Source organism: Paralichthys olivaceus, chromosome 22 (genome assembly GCF_024713975.1).
Source record: "Paralichthys olivaceus isolate ysfri-2021 chromosome 22, ASM2471397v2, whole genome shotgun sequence".
Lineage (NCBI taxonomy): Eukaryota > Metazoa > Chordata > Actinopteri > Pleuronectiformes > Paralichthyidae > Paralichthys > Paralichthys olivaceus.
Genome location: NC_091114.1, coordinates 5485484 through 5502120, shown reverse-complemented (window position 1 = coordinate 5502120; position 16637 = coordinate 5485484). Strand labels below are relative to the sequence as shown.

The following is a 16637-nucleotide window of genomic DNA, read 5'->3' as shown; positions in this document are numbered from 1 at the left end:
GTTCCCCAATCAAGCACATAAAGTAGAAGCATCATTAAAATACCCTGCTGCTGTGTTGCTGGGAAAAATTCAGGAACACTATATATTTCACACATGTACATACCGACACAATGAATTGAATATATGTTATGTATTTGCACCCTCATGGATGCACATATACGCAAGGGGATGACAGCTGCAAAACCTGTGAAATATTTGTATAATACATTTTAATTTCATTAGTTTTTTACATCTCTGTATTACTGGAAATGCTAATCTGGACTCACCTAAGACCAAAGAGGCAAAAATATTGTGTGGTCATTCAGTCATGTACTGTATTTCTTCTGTCTACCGGAGGTTGACAGGACGATATCTCTCCAAGAGGCATTTTACATGAACTGTTTTTCGATAGAGATTTTTGATATTGTACAACCAAACGTGTTGTTTATCTGTGGACTTCTTTTTGACATGTAAATATACAATATATTTGTGTGTTTGAATTCTAAATATTGTGGGGTTCTGTTACAGCCCTAAAACGGGAAGCAATGTGCCAAAGGGAGGATATATGTTAATTTACTTTTGCTCTTTTTTTTTTGTTGCAAATATGAAGTATTATTTTAATATGTGTTAGTGTTGTGTTATGCTGTCGTCTCTAAATACACCCTTTTCCGTGGAAAATATCAAAAAGAAAAACATATCTGTTACAAATGCTGGGTTTAAAATATGCTGGCAAGTTTGTGGCAAAAGCAATGTGTCTTATCATGCAATAGCACCCAACAGGAATTGTATTAAGTTTAATGTAAGCTGTATTAGTTGTAGACAGTGCCCCCTGATGTGTACTGCTGGAAGGTGCAGGGACCTGGATAAGCCTACAAACTAAATCTGCATTCCTCTGTGATTTAGAAAAAAAACTGCTGTACTTTTCAGTTATTTTGAGGGTTTTGTATAGTTATAGCTTTTATTGATGGGTTGAAATAAATGTGCTTGGTTCTTTCTAAAAGGATGCTAAAACTTAAATGCCAAAATAGGCTTTGGAATACATCCTGTTTTCTTGATCAGCTAAATATGGTGGGTTTTATACTGAGTTTTCTTGGTTTGCTCAGGTCCGTTGAGATTCTAGTAGAATTTAATTAAGGGGTTAATTTAAAAGATCAGATGTCGTTTTTGCCCCTCACATTTTAAGTGCCGGCCCCTACCTACCACCTGTTCCTCCCTATAGGTATGTAGTCTATGTTGCCTTATCAGGTAAGCTGCTCCCCCACTGACTTGTGGTATTCTTTTACAAAACACACATTAATTCAAGAATAAGCAGTATGCAAGCATCAATTACAAAATAAAAGACATTAAAGATTTGGAAGCTGGGCCTCAAAATGACACATGAGATAATGGGTAAATTATGCACAAGACTCTAGTGAACTTTATGATTTTTATATCCTAATGTACATAATGTTTTACAACATTTGTTCTCAACTTCACCTTTTAAACCAGCATAAATATAAAAATATAGTACAGTATAAAAATACTATAAACACTAGAAAAAAAGGTATTGTCAATATGAATGATAAATCTGACGTGTGCACAGTATAACTGCAGCCTACAGAAAGTTGAAGTTTTACAGTCTCGGGTGAGGACATTTGTGCAGTGCAATGATGTGTATTGTGTGTTAACATGGTGAAAATATTTTTTCTAATATCTTTCCAATAAAATATGCAATATCAAATAATTCCAAGGGACATATATGAGGAGGGTCCCTGAAATATTTTCTACCTTAGGTTTTTTTTTCTGCCTGGTTGGGAATCAAGCTGTGGCCCTTAGTCAAGGGGGCAATTTGGATGTTTCGAACAGTAAGTGACAGTTTAACCATTATCTATATCACTAACTTTAATAATTTAACACATCAAATTCACCAGGTTGGATAAATACATTATACAACACTGATATAATTCAAGTCTGAATCCTTTGTAATTTCTAATCCAATTTTCTACAAACTTCAAGAATTTAATGATTTTCTTCATTCTATAGAAGTTTTAAAATAAATCTCTTTATGTTTTGACTGTTTGTTGAACCCTGACATTTAAGTGAAGGTGAAAATAGTTTGCAGCCCTTCAACATGGACATATTCCTTTTAAACGGAGGAGCTACATGAATACTTAATAATACAATAAATTAAAAATAAAAATGGGGGCATCTTGGTTACTTGAAATACGACTGTTGATTTATTTAAGAGTCACATAAATAAATAATTCAATAAATAAAATAAAAAAAACATTTTTAATCTTTGTTTTGGTAGCCACCGCCCGGAAGTGTGTAACGGATGAGGTCACGCAGGAGGAGGAAGCAGAAGTCGAAAGCTAAGATGGCGGAGGAGCAGCAGGAATCACCACAGGGAGAGATGGAGGGTGAGGGGAACCGTTACAGCGGAAAATATACCGAGAAAACAGGTTGGTAACCCGTGGTGCTGGTGCGGCCTTGTCCGCACGAGTGTCCGCTCCGTGTTGGGGTCGGTGTCTGGGGTGACAGCGGGTGGTGGTGGTGGTGGCGGCGGCGGCTAACATAACAGCGGTGGTGATGGGGACATACACGGCCAGGGCTTGTTGGCTAACGCTAGTTAGCTACCGTCGCTACACAAAGGAAGAAAAGCCATTTGTTTCGTTTCTGACGAGGCAGTTGTTGATGACAGTCCCGGAGTGTTTCACCCCAGGCGATATTAAAAGTGTAGGAATACCGTCAAAGGCGGGACGGCACAAAATTAGCTGCTAAAACGACGCTACTCGCCGTGACTGCAATTTGTTTTGTTTTCGCTCTGGTCGCAGCTAGCCAAGTTTAGCTGAGTGACGTTAGCCGGTGTTATGGATTAACTTGTTTCCTCGTTAACCACGGACTCTGGACTAAATGCGTCTTGTGGTGTAATGCGGACGTGTAGCTACCATCGTGAACACTTTATTGTTGTCTTTATTTCTTTAGATTTAAAAAAAATAAAGAGCAAGAATACCCCTCTGATTCTATTTTTATCTGCCTGAGTGCAGTGGCTTCACCAGCTTCAAAAAGCTCTCACACGTCGCCTCTTAATGTCTGAAAGAGAAATAAATACACAGGAAAGGATCAGTACACGAGGTTTGATGTGTTTATGTTAATCAAGTAAGAAAGGGCTAACTTCCTGGGGGAAGCAGTTTCTGTACAGGTTGTTCCTCCACCTTGTTTATATAACAGGAGCAATGCAGGCAGATGTACGTGTGCATGTCGAGTACACATGGCAGCTTTTCATGCTGTCCTCCAGAAACTAGCGCTGAAGAATAATTCCAGAAATAACACATTGCAGATAGATCGTAGTATGAGATGGTCATGTTTTCATTTTTGGTTGCATTCACTCACTGTATAGATACTATGGTGTGTGATTGTAGCTAGCTTGGCTAAAATCGATCCCTGGTAGCAAAACAGGTTCGTTTTTTGTGCACATTTTCAACCCTAATTTAATCCTATCCGTCAAGTGGCCCCAATATATACGTTTGTTATGAATTAGTCTGTTTGTTCTTTAGTGAGAAGAGTTCCTAAACCGATTTCCATGATATTTTGCGGAGGGGTGAAGCATTAAATTTTGTTGTAGATCCAGATCAGGCAGCAATTACCCAGGGAATCATGGACTGATATCCATAGGTCTGTGCAATTTATTGTAAATTGTTTCTTCTCAGTTTGTATCAATACTCAATACAATTCTTAAGGGAATCTGTGCTATTCTTCAAGTAAGGCAGATATCATGATGTAAAGTTATATGATTGTCTTGCAGTATATTGATTACCACAGAATTGTGTTATTATCGTTATCGCAGACCATGTATTGCATATTGTATCACAATGCAATTCCCTTAGCTATTTGCATAGCAATGTTTCTACTCATTCACATTCCTCTAACATTGCAACTGTGTGTTTAAGGTTTTACAGATGAAAGTTCTGACCTGTCCAGTTTTTCTATTCTGATATGCCCAATTAGCACAGGCCTCATTAAGCCATTTTCAGACATGACCTGCACGTCAGATACGGATAGGAAGTTTACCCGCATTTAACTATTGTTCTCTGCACAGATGCGTTCACAACAGCAACAAACTGTCCACATAATTCAGACAAGACATTGAGCAGCCATGTGCAGCAAGCAGAGGCAGGAAGTAACGATTTAACTCTGCTGCAGAGACACCAATGTCAGCTCTTATCACCGCAAACTCTCTTGACATCTTTGTCAGTGTCTTTGATGTGTATGGCACCACTTTTTCACCGGGAGATATATATTTATATATACTTTTGCTTGTGTCACATGTTAGAAGCATCATCAACCCCCCTCTCTGTGAATCCAGCGTGGGATCCCCTGCTGTGTTCTCACATAAAATTTTCCTGAATTTCTACTGACTTTATACCAGGACGGAAGGCGGAGAAAGTCTGCAGAAACTGCAGAGCATCTCACTCGCACATTTGCTTCAGAAGTGCACCGCCTCCGGAGGAACTGCGGAGTTCAGTGCTATACAAACTCTGCAGTCAAATCCGCCTATCAGTGTCCTTTTTGAGTATTTAACCCTGAAGCCTGATTTGTCACCTTCTTCATCTTACAGGAGTGAACTGCCTCGCATATGACGAGGCCATAATTGCTCAACAGGACAGAATTCAGCAGGAGGTGAGAAGTTCCTTTTGGTATTATAAAGGTATTATAAATGGAGGGCTTGTCATTTCCTTTCTTCAAAGAAATAGGATGAACACGGTATTACATTCCGCTCATTTTTAATACAGGTACAAATCTTTAAAACTGATGTGTGGGAACAGTTGAACCATTTGTATGCAGGTTCCATCACACCATTAGATGCTTTTTGATTTATTTCCCTTATGATTTGCCTTTATTTAATTAACAAGCTAGCAACCTCAACCTTGACTATTTTTGTTGGACAAAATCATAACCCTTGTCAAGACTATCAACACCCCACAGCTGATCATGACAGGCTCACGCATTAGTGTTGTCAGTGCTTTTATCAATGTACATTTTCTGTGTGTGGTTTTCTAGATAGCCAACAGTAACCCTTTAGTGTCGGACAGACAGGAGCTGTCTGTGCTGCAGAGGGAGTATGCTGAGGATGACACAATTTATCAGCTCAAGATCAAGGTCAGTCAAACCACAGCACCTGCTCTCAGGTTACTGCACCCATATCATGATACGTTTCCTGCCGAGACCAGGGCACCATTTTCTCCAAAACGATCACATATTTACATTCTCAAATTCAGGAGATTTCGGTTAAAAATATGGTATAATTCCTTTTGTTTTCTGCAGGACCTATACAAAAAATACTCGTACATTCGTAAGACGCGACCTGATGGGAACTGTTTCTACAGAGCCTTTGGTTTCGCACATCTCGAGTCCCTGCTAGATGACAGCAAAGAACTTCAGAAGTGAGTATGAGGGTGGTCAGGGTTTAGCTGTAGAAGTCCTATCTTGAACTATTAAATTCAGTCTTTAGCACAGTTTTGTCTTCTCACTATGGTCCGGACTGGATATCAGTCCCTCTTGGATTTCACAGCGCCAGAGTGAATTTATTTAAGTATATCCATCCGTCTGTAATCACTTTCTTTCTGGAGCAGAACTGGAAAACCTTATTATGTTTTCTGGTAGTGAAGTGGTAACTTTAAATATTTTGTGTTTCTTGTAATATAATTTTTTTCTGTATCACCATGGCAAGACGTTTTATTTGGCCAAATAGAGATTGAACACTTTCCTTAGAACATTTCACCAATGACCAACAGAAAGGATGCCACACAGTGTGTTACACACAGTTACTGATATGAAGTGAGTCACTAGTTATAACTGGCACTGATTAACAGGATCATTAATCCACAACACCAGCACAATGAATGAAAATGATATTCTGGAGACCCTGTGAGAAGGTCTCAAGTTATAGGATAACAATATTATCTTATATTGTTTTTGTCTCATTAGGTTCAAAGCAGTTGCATCAAAAAGTAAACTGGATCTGGTCAATGAAGGTTTCACTGAGTTCACCATTGAAGACTTCCACAACACTGTGAGTATCCTGCACAAGAAAAAGCATGTTTCTAATTGTCCTGCACATAAAGTATGTTGTATATTTGTGTGTGTGTGATAAGGCTTGTAATGCTGCTTTAAAATAGCTTAGTTGTATTTAGTTGTAATGTAAGAACAGTTTGACTTGCATCCTTTTAGAAATAGTGCTTGATGCTGTTTGAATTTGTAGTGTTAAAACCTATTTTATGAGAAATTTTAAGTCAGCAAGAGCAGACAGACACAATAGTTTTGGACCAGTTGTTTGGTAAAACTGAAAAATGTATTCGTACATAGCAGTCTGATAATATATATAAATATGTATTATATCTTTCCTCCCAAGTTTATGGACCTGATTGAACTGTGTGAGAAACAGCCAAGCCTGCAGGAGCTGCTGAGCTCCTTCAACGACCAGAATGTGTCAGACTATGTGGTCGTGTACCTGCGGCTGCTCACCTCAGGCTACCTGCAGCGAGAGCATGGCTTCTTCCAGCATTTCATAGAGGGAGGACGCTCTGTGAAGGAGTTCTGTCAGCAGGTGAGATTTTTTAATTTATTTTCACTTTGTTTATCTCTTGGAAAGTTGACCCAGCTGGACATATTGACTTATATTGACTAATTTATGACCATAATGTTCAATGTCTGTTTCAATAACTACTTATTTTACAGTGAAATCCAACCCACGTTTCCTTTTTTTGTCTTTTCGAAGGAGGTAGAGCCAATGTCTAAAGAAAGTGACCACATTCACATCATCGCCTTAGCCCAGGCCCTGAACGTAGCCATCCTGGTGGAGTACATGGATAGAGGAGAAGGTGGAACAGTCAATCATCACGTCTTCCCCGAAGGCGGCGACCCACGCATCTTCCTCCTCTACAGACCCGGCCATTATGACATCTTGTACAAATAACAATCCTGGCCTCAGCCCACCTCATCCTCCTCCTGCTGTATGCTACTGCAGCGGGTCGAAAACACAAATTATAAAAAAAAAAAACTAAAAAAACTTCAACAGCCACATTGATGAAGCATACATCTGTGTATGACATTACACTCATGTATTTGAAAAAAAATTTCAATAAAAATCACATTACATGCCTCCCTTACCCTGTTCGCCCCAAGCTCCCAAGTTTTCTCCCTCAGTCATCACAAAATGGTTAATGAAAAAAAAAAAAAGAATCCTTGGAAAAAAATAGAAGTGACTCCAGGCATTTAGAGTTGTACAGGTTTTTTTTGTGGTTGTAAATGTTATCTACTTGCTTTATGTTGGATTCTTTTCCTTTGTTACACTGCGTTTCATTGAGTTTTATTAAAGGGATTTACATCTTATTTCGTTGTGTCGTTGAATGTGGGGTTGCAGAGTGATCAGTTCCTGGTTCATTCATTGAGACAAGTGCAATTCCTCCGAAACATCAGTCACATCTTCATATAATTGATTGTCTGCTGGTGACCTATACTGTACCCCTCCTCTTGCACAACCTCAGCTGTGATTGGCTCCCCCCGCAACCTTTAGAGGCATTGATAATGAAAGGATATCCAAAGATGTCCAGTTCACTGAAAGTGGAGAAGAACAGAATATATTCACCTCTGAGAGGCTGAAACCAGCGACTTGTAGGTACTTTTTCTTGTGTAATGACAAGCGAGTACCAAAACTGCACCGTCGATTCATTTTATCATTTTTCTGTGCGCTTCCAACTGCAAATAATAGTTGATTTTGAAATCATGCACGGTGAAGCTGCTGTATATTAAACACTTGGATGTCTTAAAGCTTTAAATGTTATTAACACTGCACAGCAATAATACGTTGTTTGATTTTGACTGTGACCATTGACTGAAGCAAGTTCAGCGGATCAGCTGTGTTGTTGTTTACATCTGCTCACACACATGCGCAGGCGCGTCACCGCCGCTCAGCTTGACCTAATCAAAGATCGTCGGCTTACAACAGCAGGAGACGCTGTCTTTAACAATTTAGTGGACTACAACAGTCGAATTTAGTCGCGGGGGCAGAGTGAGAACTCTTCCGCTGGACAAACTCAAAGACACAAGCCGGAGAAGGAGAAATGTTGAAATCTTTGACATTGTTGAGCAGAGGGAGAGCTGCTGCAGCCTGTGTGCGGCATCACTCTTCTCTCACAGGTACGTTTACACCTGGAGTCACTGCGCTACACGAGTTAGCTTCACATGTTAGTAATGGCTGTATCATAGCAGCTAACGAAGCTAGGCTAGCCGCTCGACCGAGTTAGCTGTGACACTTAGCAGCAGCTACACTAGCTGTTAGCTGTGACTTACACAGTCTATGGCTGTGACAGTTAGCAACAGCTAAACTGGGTTAAGGGTGACACTTAGCAGCTGCTACACTGGGTTTAGCTGTGACCTATACAGTCTATGGCTGTGACACTTGGCAACAGCTACACTGAGTTAGCTGTGACAGCAACAGCTACACTGGGTTAGCTGTCAGAGCTAGCTAGCACCTATAGTGGTTTAGCTGTGACACTTAGCAGCAGCTACACTGGGTTAGCAGTCAGAGCTAGCTAGCACCTATAGTGGTTTAGCTGTGACACTTAGCAGCAGCTACACTGGGTTAGCAGTCAGAGCTAGCTAGCACCTATAGTGGTTTAGCTGTGACACTTAGCAGCAGCTACACTGGGTTAGCAGTCAGAGCTAGCTAGCACCTATAGTGGTTTATCTGTGACACTTAGCAGCGGCTACACTGGGTTAGCAGTCAGAGCTAGCTAGCACCTATAGTGGTTTAGCTGTGACACTTAGCAGCAGCTACACTGGGTTAGCAGTCAGAGCTAGCTAGCACCTATAGTGGTTTATCTGTGACACTTAGCAGCGGCTACACTGGGTTAGCAGTCAGAGCTAGCTAGCACCTATAGTGGTTTAGCTGTGACATGATGCAGTTGAAAAGAAAGCTTAAAGTAGATTTTAACACATTGTACTTCATGTGAATTGTGTTTTTGTGCAAGTTTAGCGGCACACACTCTCACTCAAGTTTTATTTGGATATTTTTCCTGAAAAGTTTAAAGTTTTTTTAAAAGGGAAGTTTTGAAATTCTGATGCCTTTTGTGTCTGAATAATTACACTAACTTAAAATGAAAATTAAGTTATTGCATAATTCAGTAATTTGCCTGAAGAACCCAAGAACAGGTATCAATGTCTGACACTGCCCTATATTATTCTCAGCATTTTTATTACTACTACAAGTAGAAACTGGGCTTGCTGTCATTAATGATATCATTATATCTATAAAAGTCACCACTATGTTTAAGCATTAAGAGACACACACTTTCTATACCCATACATTCTATAAATACTGGTTTTAATATCACATTTATCACCTAATCAATAAAAAACTAAACATTTATGTGTTAACAATGGTTCATAACGCCACCTAGTGTCAGTCTTGGAACTCTCAGGGCCAATGCTCAACCTCTTAACCTCCACATGGTCTGCCATCGAGAGACGTCCCTCATCCTCTCCTGCCCCTTGGTTGTGTCTCTCACACACATGCACCGTTTAGCCATTTTAAAATGAGGGGTCTGTCAACATAAGCTCCTCAGCATGTCAGAACCTTACAGACATGTTTGTCTGTGTTTCCCTGCCTGTGTCCACTGAATATAATAAATTCATTCTTTTTATGTGTAGCTGAACTGATGGAAAACATGGATAAGAAAGCAACCTGGGACCGTTTCTACACTGAGAACAACAGTCGGACACCCACCTTCAAAAACTTTGAGTGGTTCTTTGGCTTTGAATCCGTGCGGGACTTCATTATGCCCCTCTTGCAGCACAAGTGTGATCCAGATGCTCCGCTCCATGTACTGGATGTGGGCTGTGGCACTTCAGCTCTCGGGCCTTGTATTTACAGACACTCTCCTGTGCCGGTACAGGTCACCTGTGCTGACATATCCCCCGTAGCTGTACGACTCATGAAGGAGCACGTTCAAGCGAAAGCATTTCAACCTCACAGTGTTTCTTCTCAGCTTGAGTTTGTGGAGCTGGACTGCACACATCTTCACAAGCACTTTGGTTCTAGCAGCTTGGACCTGATCATCGACAAGGGCACCATAGACGCCTTGTTGAGGTCTAAGGAAGGGAAGGGGAAGGCCGGCCTGGTGCTGAGGCAATGTTTGAAGGTGTTGCGGAGCTCGGGATCTCTGCTGCAGTTCTCTGATGAGGACCCTGATGCCAGGCTGCTGTGGCTGGAGACTGAGGCCCAGGAGCCGGGGATTATGGCAGCAGATGTTGGTGTGCAGGAGGTTGGAGAATTAAGGGGAATGTATTATTTCTGCTACCAAGTGACTCCTCGCTGTATTAAACAGCAGTAACTTACTACCTGAATGAATAAATCATTGTTAAGAGAACATTTCTTTAGTCCTGACTCGATTATGCCAACTAATTCACAATCTATATGTCTCAACCATGGTCTCAATTCAGCAATACGGTTTTTTGTTGTCCCTGTTTTTACCTGGTATCTGCTGCCATCTAGTGGCCAGTAGACCATCACTTTCAGGATGCAAATAAGTGATCTTGGTGTGCTCATAATGAAAGTAGTCAAAAAGACTCAGGCATGCACACAAACCACTTTATTGTCACGTAGGTTGAGAGAATCAATGTAACTGCCTACTTTTCAGAAGTTTTATCCAGGAAAAATATTAGACTATTGTTCAATTATTATTATAAATCAGTATCATTACTACATATTTCAACATTGGTTAAATCATTTTCGTGATTGCTCCCACCAAGAATTTGTAATAAATAACTTATTTATGGTAAGGAAACAAAATGAAAAAAAAATCTCAAATAGGTTTAATTATCTGTCCAAAGAAAGCTTGTAATTGTATATTTTATTTGAGTGAAATGATATTGTACATATCGTTTCTCACTTCATATGTATTTGAAGTAAATGACTTCTGTCACAAAGGATACTTAATCTGTTGTTTATACAAATATTAAAGAATATTAAACCCACAACAAACTTACTATTTAAAGCTGATTGAAAAATGGCATCAATTTAAACCACAGAGTTGTGTACAGTCACAATGCACAATACATTTTAAAGTATAGCCTTGTGTTTTAAAACACGCTAAAGAAGGTCGCTGGGCCCTGTCCGTCCTCTTCCTCCAGCTGCGCGTCCTTGCAGAAAGGTGGAGGGATGAGCTGCAGAGGGTCAGCTATTCCGACAATGTTGTTAAAAAAGCTGTGGGTGAAACACAAAGTAGAAAACATGGTGAGACCAGGCTAACTCTCAAGAAGTCCCATAAGCTCTTGCAATACTGAAGAGTTTTGCTTGTTGAGTGTGACAGGAACTGAATATGGTATTCATAAATAGGAATGAAATGGAATGACACAACAAAGTTTGTCTTTTTCCGGTGTATGCCAACTGTGAAGACAGAAATTAAGTGGATTATGATGTCAAGTCGGGTGTGCTCCTGCTCGGCTGGAAAAAAAACCTTGAAACTAAACGTAGTCCTTATTTTTACTGAAACTGATGCTGTTGTTGTTTGCTTGTGACCTGAAGGTTTGAACCTGGATCTGGATATTACGTCACCTGCAATGTCACACTTAACAAGCAGATAATTGCAAAGAGATTGGTGAGAAGAAGGAAACTACTCTCTCTCAGAGGTTATGCAGTTTTAGTCCAGCATATTAAAACAACACAAATTGTTTCTTATGTTGTTGTATGTGTTTCTCATAGCAGACATTTTAAAAGTAGTTACATACATTCAAAAAAAGCCATATTACCTGTCTGGTGGAAAATAGTATTTCTGAATAGTTCATTAATCTGGCACTGACCTGGTCACCATCCATCCATTTCTTCTGGTGTGAAACAGGGTGCTGACAGGAATACATCCAAATTCGGTGACAGTGCTCATGTACTTTGCTGCAGATAGAGAGGCGGATCACGAGGAACCCGAGGCAGCGTAACCAGACAAGCAGGTTCATGAAAAAAGAAATTAAAAACAAGACACAGACAAAGCAACAATCACAGTCATGAGCTGCAATACACCACATGACATTTTTCAGTTTGAATTCCTCTGTTGTTGTTCCCTCTAACTTCCTCTACAATACCTTTCCCCTCATTCATCTGCTGCTCTCCCACCCAGGTGTTGACCAGGACTCCCTGTCCCGGGCCGGAGGAGCTGCCCAACACAACCTGTGCCAGCAGGGAAGCGTTCTGTGGGATCGCCAGCGGGTGGAAGTTCACATCCAGAGGCCTCTTGCAGCATGTATGGTTCTTGGAGTTAATCTTATACATAATACGCTGCAGGACAGGACTGAATTACATGCTGAGCTGAACTTTAAATCACATTTCCTAAAGCAGATGTGTTGTCATTACCTGTCTGTAGAGGAGTAGTACATCAAGCTGGAAGGTCTTATTTCTGTAAACCCCAGACTCTGTGAGGCGGATGCGCTGTCTCAGTGCATCATAGCTGTACTTAGCAAAAGCCAACAGCTTCTCATTTTGGGAGGACTTTGGAATTAAGACATTTTTTGTAGCTTTAAATGCTTCATCATATTATTCATTCAACTTTACAGCTGTGACTACTGTAAATAATAATCCAGTAAGTTTTTAAGGGTGAGTGAAAACACTCAAATGTATTTATTAGTCAGAGAATTGGCATTTACACAGTAGCATAATTACAAGATGTTAAGACTTACCACAGACAGGCCTCCGGTCAGCAGTGGAGGGGATGCTGACAAAATCAAAGAAAAGGTTTTAACCTAAAAGGAGCCTTCACGTCACATAGCAATTTAGACCTTCCACATATACACGCAATTTAGACCTTCCACAGATACACATATTTTTCAGAGTTTGAAGTGCTGTGACAGGAGCATCCACTAAAACAAAATTAAATGCACATTTACTTTAGCGGTGTTGTAAAGGCAACTTACTGCATTGTTTTGGTCTCTGAGCGACGCAGCCCACTGACAGGCACACAAACAGGGCGAGGAGTCTCATGCTGTCTGATGACAGATACACAGGGAGGAAAGTTAAGCTGCTGCTTCACAGAGTTCACTTCCTTATAAACGAGCGCATGAGGCTGTATCCACTGCCAGGTTTTGTCAGCTTCCACACCTGCCCTGTCACAATAAAAGGGGAATCTGGCCTGAAATATTATTTCATCACTTGTATTCTCTTACCTCATCCTGGCCGCGACACACAGCATTAAACTTAGTTTTAATTTCACTGCAGAGGAGAGAAGTTTCATTTCCCTCTTGTACTCTCATCATTCCTGTTTCTGTGCACCACAGGAGAAAAGTGTAAACATGTGACACGGTGACGCTTTAATAAAAATCCCAAATAAAAAAAAGAACAAATTAAAATTGAAAACCTGTGAAGAGTTGACAAAATGTATTTCTCCCATAAAATAGATGTTTCCCTGTTCGACTCTGATCAAAGCCTACATGATTTCCTCGGGAAAACCTTATCTTTGTTTCAACACGAACTGATGGAGGGAGGAGAATATCAAGGCATTCCAGAGTTTTGACTGTCTGAATGAATGTTACTGCCCCTCTCTATCAATATCCATGAAATATGATATATTGTGCTTTCACTACTGTAAATCCTCCTTTATCAACATTTTCGAAAAATTATTAATAATTATTATTATGACGTTGTACATGATCAGAATTCAACTTTGAGTATTAGAAATTAATTTGAAGTGGAAAAATGTTAGGGGTGTTCATTTCTCTGTAAATGAAGATTCTGTGAATTCTAATGTTTCCTAATATTATGATTCCGTGTATTGTACATTTTCATGACACTGAGACACAATTGTTAGTATTCTTATATTTTTATTGATGAAAACTTAGCACTGTTTACTTATCAGTAATTGACAGTCATGATCACATGGGGCATGTTGTTCAAGAAAACTGAGGCAGGTTTATTTTTCAATGAAATAATACTGTGTATGCCTGAAAGACAAGTTTAGTTATCTGTTGATGCTACAATGCAGATTTTTATTTAAAATCACAAAAACAGTTTGAGACATGAGTTAAAGGAGGTCCTCATCATTTTTCAAGGAACAAGCTGAAGAAGTCGACTGGCTCCTCTGTAACATCCTTCATTTCTGCATCTGGGCAGAAGTCCGGAGGGTTGAGCTGATCTGGGTCCGAAATCCCAATGATGTTGTTGAAGAAGCTAGTGAACAGAAAGACAGGGACATATTGAACACCTGGCAGGATTGAAATAGTTTCTGGCTGTGGAGTTGATTTGAATCCTTCGGTACCTTGTCACCATCCATCCGAAATTGTCAGTGTGGTACACAGTGCTGACTGGAATGCATCCGAATTCAGTAACTGTGCTCATGAACTTTCCTGGAGGGACAGACATGACAGTGGTGGTGTTAAGGAAGTGATGGGAATGAACAGACAACTTATAACCATCAAATGCACTCTCACCTTGCTTTTCGGGCAGATCTCCAATCCAAGTGTTGATCAGGAGTCCCTGTCCGGGTCCAGACGAGCTGCCCAAGACAGCCTGGTCCAGCAGAGTTGCAGTTTTTGGGATTCCCATGGGCTGGAAGTCTGCCTTCAAAGGCCTTTTCTTGCATGTACGGTTGTTGCCATTAATCTCATACATGATAGCCTGAAGGATAAAAATTGAATTGACTTTTTTACCCTGTTTCAACTGATTTACACTAATAATTTACAGAGATTGCTGTGTAATACAATGACAGATCACCACATTGCCCCGGGCCAATGGGGCCCGTTGGCTTCAGATTTACTATTAGGCTGTAATGTGTTCATATTCAGTATTTTTATGTTGATATTGAATTTGAAACTGTTGCATTATTACAAGATTGTCTGAACATTTGAACAGATTAGCAGTTTCTAGCATGTGTTGTCAAATCAAGCCTATACATTGAACCATTAAGATGGTATCTGATGTTTCTTTTCAGCAACTGTGAGGGAGAGCAGTCCTCGCAAATGTCCAGGATGAACATGCTGTAACTCGTGGTCACTAAATCAGAATTCATCCGGGAGTCGGACTTTTGAGGACTTGATGGATGACTTTTCTCCAAAGAATGCCAGATGGAAGCCAGTGCCTCAGGTCGGATATTTTTCACTGCAGTTTTGTGTGGTTGTATGCAGCTCCATACATTTCAAAAAGACCTAAAATGGCAGCAATTCAACATGTTGAATGAATGAAATTTTTAAGTGACATGCATATGATATTTGGGTGCATGTGTCGGGCTCTGTGGCAAGGGTCCATGGTCATTATAATCAATCTATGTATTTACAGATCAAATGGTTATTCAGCGTGTAAGTTGAAGAGAGTGGTTTTGTTATCGTGACACCTGTGAGAAGTATTTGCAAGGTCGTATTAGACGTTTTGGAGACAAATGAAACAAAGTTCTGATTCCCTCTGCACTAACTGAAATACACATGAACTTCCCTTTATGGTACATCTGATCTCCCATTGAAATCAAAGATGATTATTAAAGATAATAATGTCATCTGAATTTGTATATAGGCTACCCCTGATTCACTAATATAATTGTGCTGATCTCTGAGCTTTGATTTCAATTAAATGCTAATTTCCCTTTGACTTTTCACTTTCGACCAGGAGCTCATTCATGTGTTAATAGTGTCATTGCTCTGGTTACCTCTCTGTAGAGCAGAAGAGCATCGTAGGTGAAGCTCTTATTGAGATAGGTGCCCAGCTCCTTGAGCCGTATTCTCTGTCCCAGTGCATCATACTCGTATTGGATGTAGGACCACAGCTGTTCATTCTGTGTGGACTGGAGACAGATAATAAGAGTGAGTTTACATGTTGTACTTGTTCTCAGGTTAAAAAAACACTCAAACAAACACTCACCACAGTGAGGGCTCCACTCAGAAAAGGAGGACTTGCTGTATTAAAACGTACAGAAGAATAATATTGGATTATTTAAATACAGTTTACATTTTAACACACACATCTGTCTTGTATCTGGTGTTTTACTTACAGCATGGGTGGGGCCTCTTGGCCAGGCAGCCTGCCAGTACACAAGCAAAAACTGCTAAGATTTTCATGTTTGAGATTTCCTCGCTGCTGTTCACAGGACACGACAGACACTCTGGTGCTCGAGTGAGAAGCTACTTCCTTATAAACACTGACACTGAGGCTCCAGGAGAAAGTGCAGCCTCCAGGTTTTATTTATAACCCTTTGAGTCTTTTGAAAGTAAAGTCCTGATCCATTTGGGTGAAAAGCTTCTGTTATCAGGCTCACATCAGCTGTAAAAGTCAGTGTCTCCTCCCTCAAATGACACCTGTCCTACTTTATGTAAAGAATATTTCTATGGAGAAGACAGTTGTGTGTACAAAAACACATCATCTACCCATATTTTTCAACCAAAACTATAACATCTTCACCTAAAACGCAGTGAATGCAATTACCTGTCAGATATATTTAGTCATGCTCACTTTGATAAAGTGCTTCTAAAGACAGTGTCTGTGGGTGCTTGTGCTCAGTGGGACAGGGGTGAAGAATTTTGTTTGTCTCAACTGAGGTGGAAAACCTCAAACCCAGAACTGGAGTTTTCCGTGGAGTGGAGAGGAGGCATGTGTGTGCTGATAGCCCGTGAATGACATCACAGTCATATGATGTGAAGGTGTGTGTGAC

General features: G+C 40.2%; 4 protein-coding genes across 5 annotated transcripts; 2 read left to right on the top strand and 2 right to left on the bottom strand.

Moving 5' to 3' along the window:
- Positions 1 to 2261: 2261 nt before the first annotated feature.
- On the top strand, positions 2262 to 7350 carry otub1b (OTU deubiquitinase, ubiquitin aldehyde binding 1b). Its single transcript, XM_020100050.2, has 7 exons — positions 2262 to 2420; positions 4577 to 4638; positions 5020 to 5118; positions 5284 to 5402; positions 5947 to 6031; positions 6371 to 6565; positions 6737 to 7350. The coding sequence occupies exons 1-7, from the start codon at positions 2294 to 2296 to the stop codon at positions 6932 to 6934; spliced, it is 885 nt and encodes a 294-aa protein (XP_019955609.2). The 5' UTR covers positions 2262 to 2293; the 3' UTR covers positions 6935 to 7350.
- A 561-nt stretch (positions 7351 to 7911) lies between these two features.
- cskmt (citrate synthase lysine methyltransferase) lies at positions 7912 to 10388 on the top strand. The gene is made up of 2 exons (XM_069519294.1): positions 7912 to 8157; positions 9670 to 10388. Exons 1-2 carry the CDS (start codon positions 8082 to 8084, stop codon positions 10350 to 10352), a joined length of 759 nt encoding a protein of 252 aa, XP_069375395.1. The 5' UTR covers positions 7912 to 8081; the 3' UTR covers positions 10353 to 10388.
- A 207-nt stretch (positions 10389 to 10595) lies between these two features.
- Positions 10596 to 13301, bottom strand: LOC109637627 (ependymin-like). Of its 2 annotated transcripts, XM_020100089.2 has the most exons (7): positions 13171 to 13301; positions 12922 to 12993; positions 12688 to 12722; positions 12365 to 12499; positions 12097 to 12289; positions 11821 to 11908; positions 10596 to 11224 (listed from the first exon to the last, which is right to left on the bottom strand). In XM_020100089.2, the coding sequence occupies exons 2-7, from the start codon at positions 12986 to 12988 to the stop codon at positions 11101 to 11103; spliced, it is 642 nt and encodes a 213-aa protein (XP_019955648.1). In that variant the 5' UTR covers positions 12989 to 12993; positions 13171 to 13301; the 3' UTR covers positions 10596 to 11100. The 2 variants fall into 2 exon arrangements, with proteins under 2 accessions (XP_019955648.1, XP_069375396.1); XM_069519295.1 differs by lacking the exon at positions 12365 to 12499 and having other exon boundaries at positions 13171 to 13265.
- Positions 13302 to 13807: 506 nt separating this feature from the next.
- Positions 13808 to 16512, bottom strand: LOC109637669 (ependymin-like). Its single transcript, XM_020100197.2, has 6 exons — positions 15981 to 16512; positions 15851 to 15885; positions 15639 to 15773; positions 14431 to 14617; positions 14259 to 14346; positions 13808 to 14170 (listed from the first exon to the last, which is right to left on the bottom strand). The coding sequence occupies exons 1-6, from the start codon at positions 16045 to 16047 to the stop codon at positions 14041 to 14043; spliced, it is 642 nt and encodes a 213-aa protein (XP_019955756.2). The 5' UTR covers positions 16048 to 16512; the 3' UTR covers positions 13808 to 14040.
- Positions 16513 to 16637: the final 125 nt, after the last annotated feature.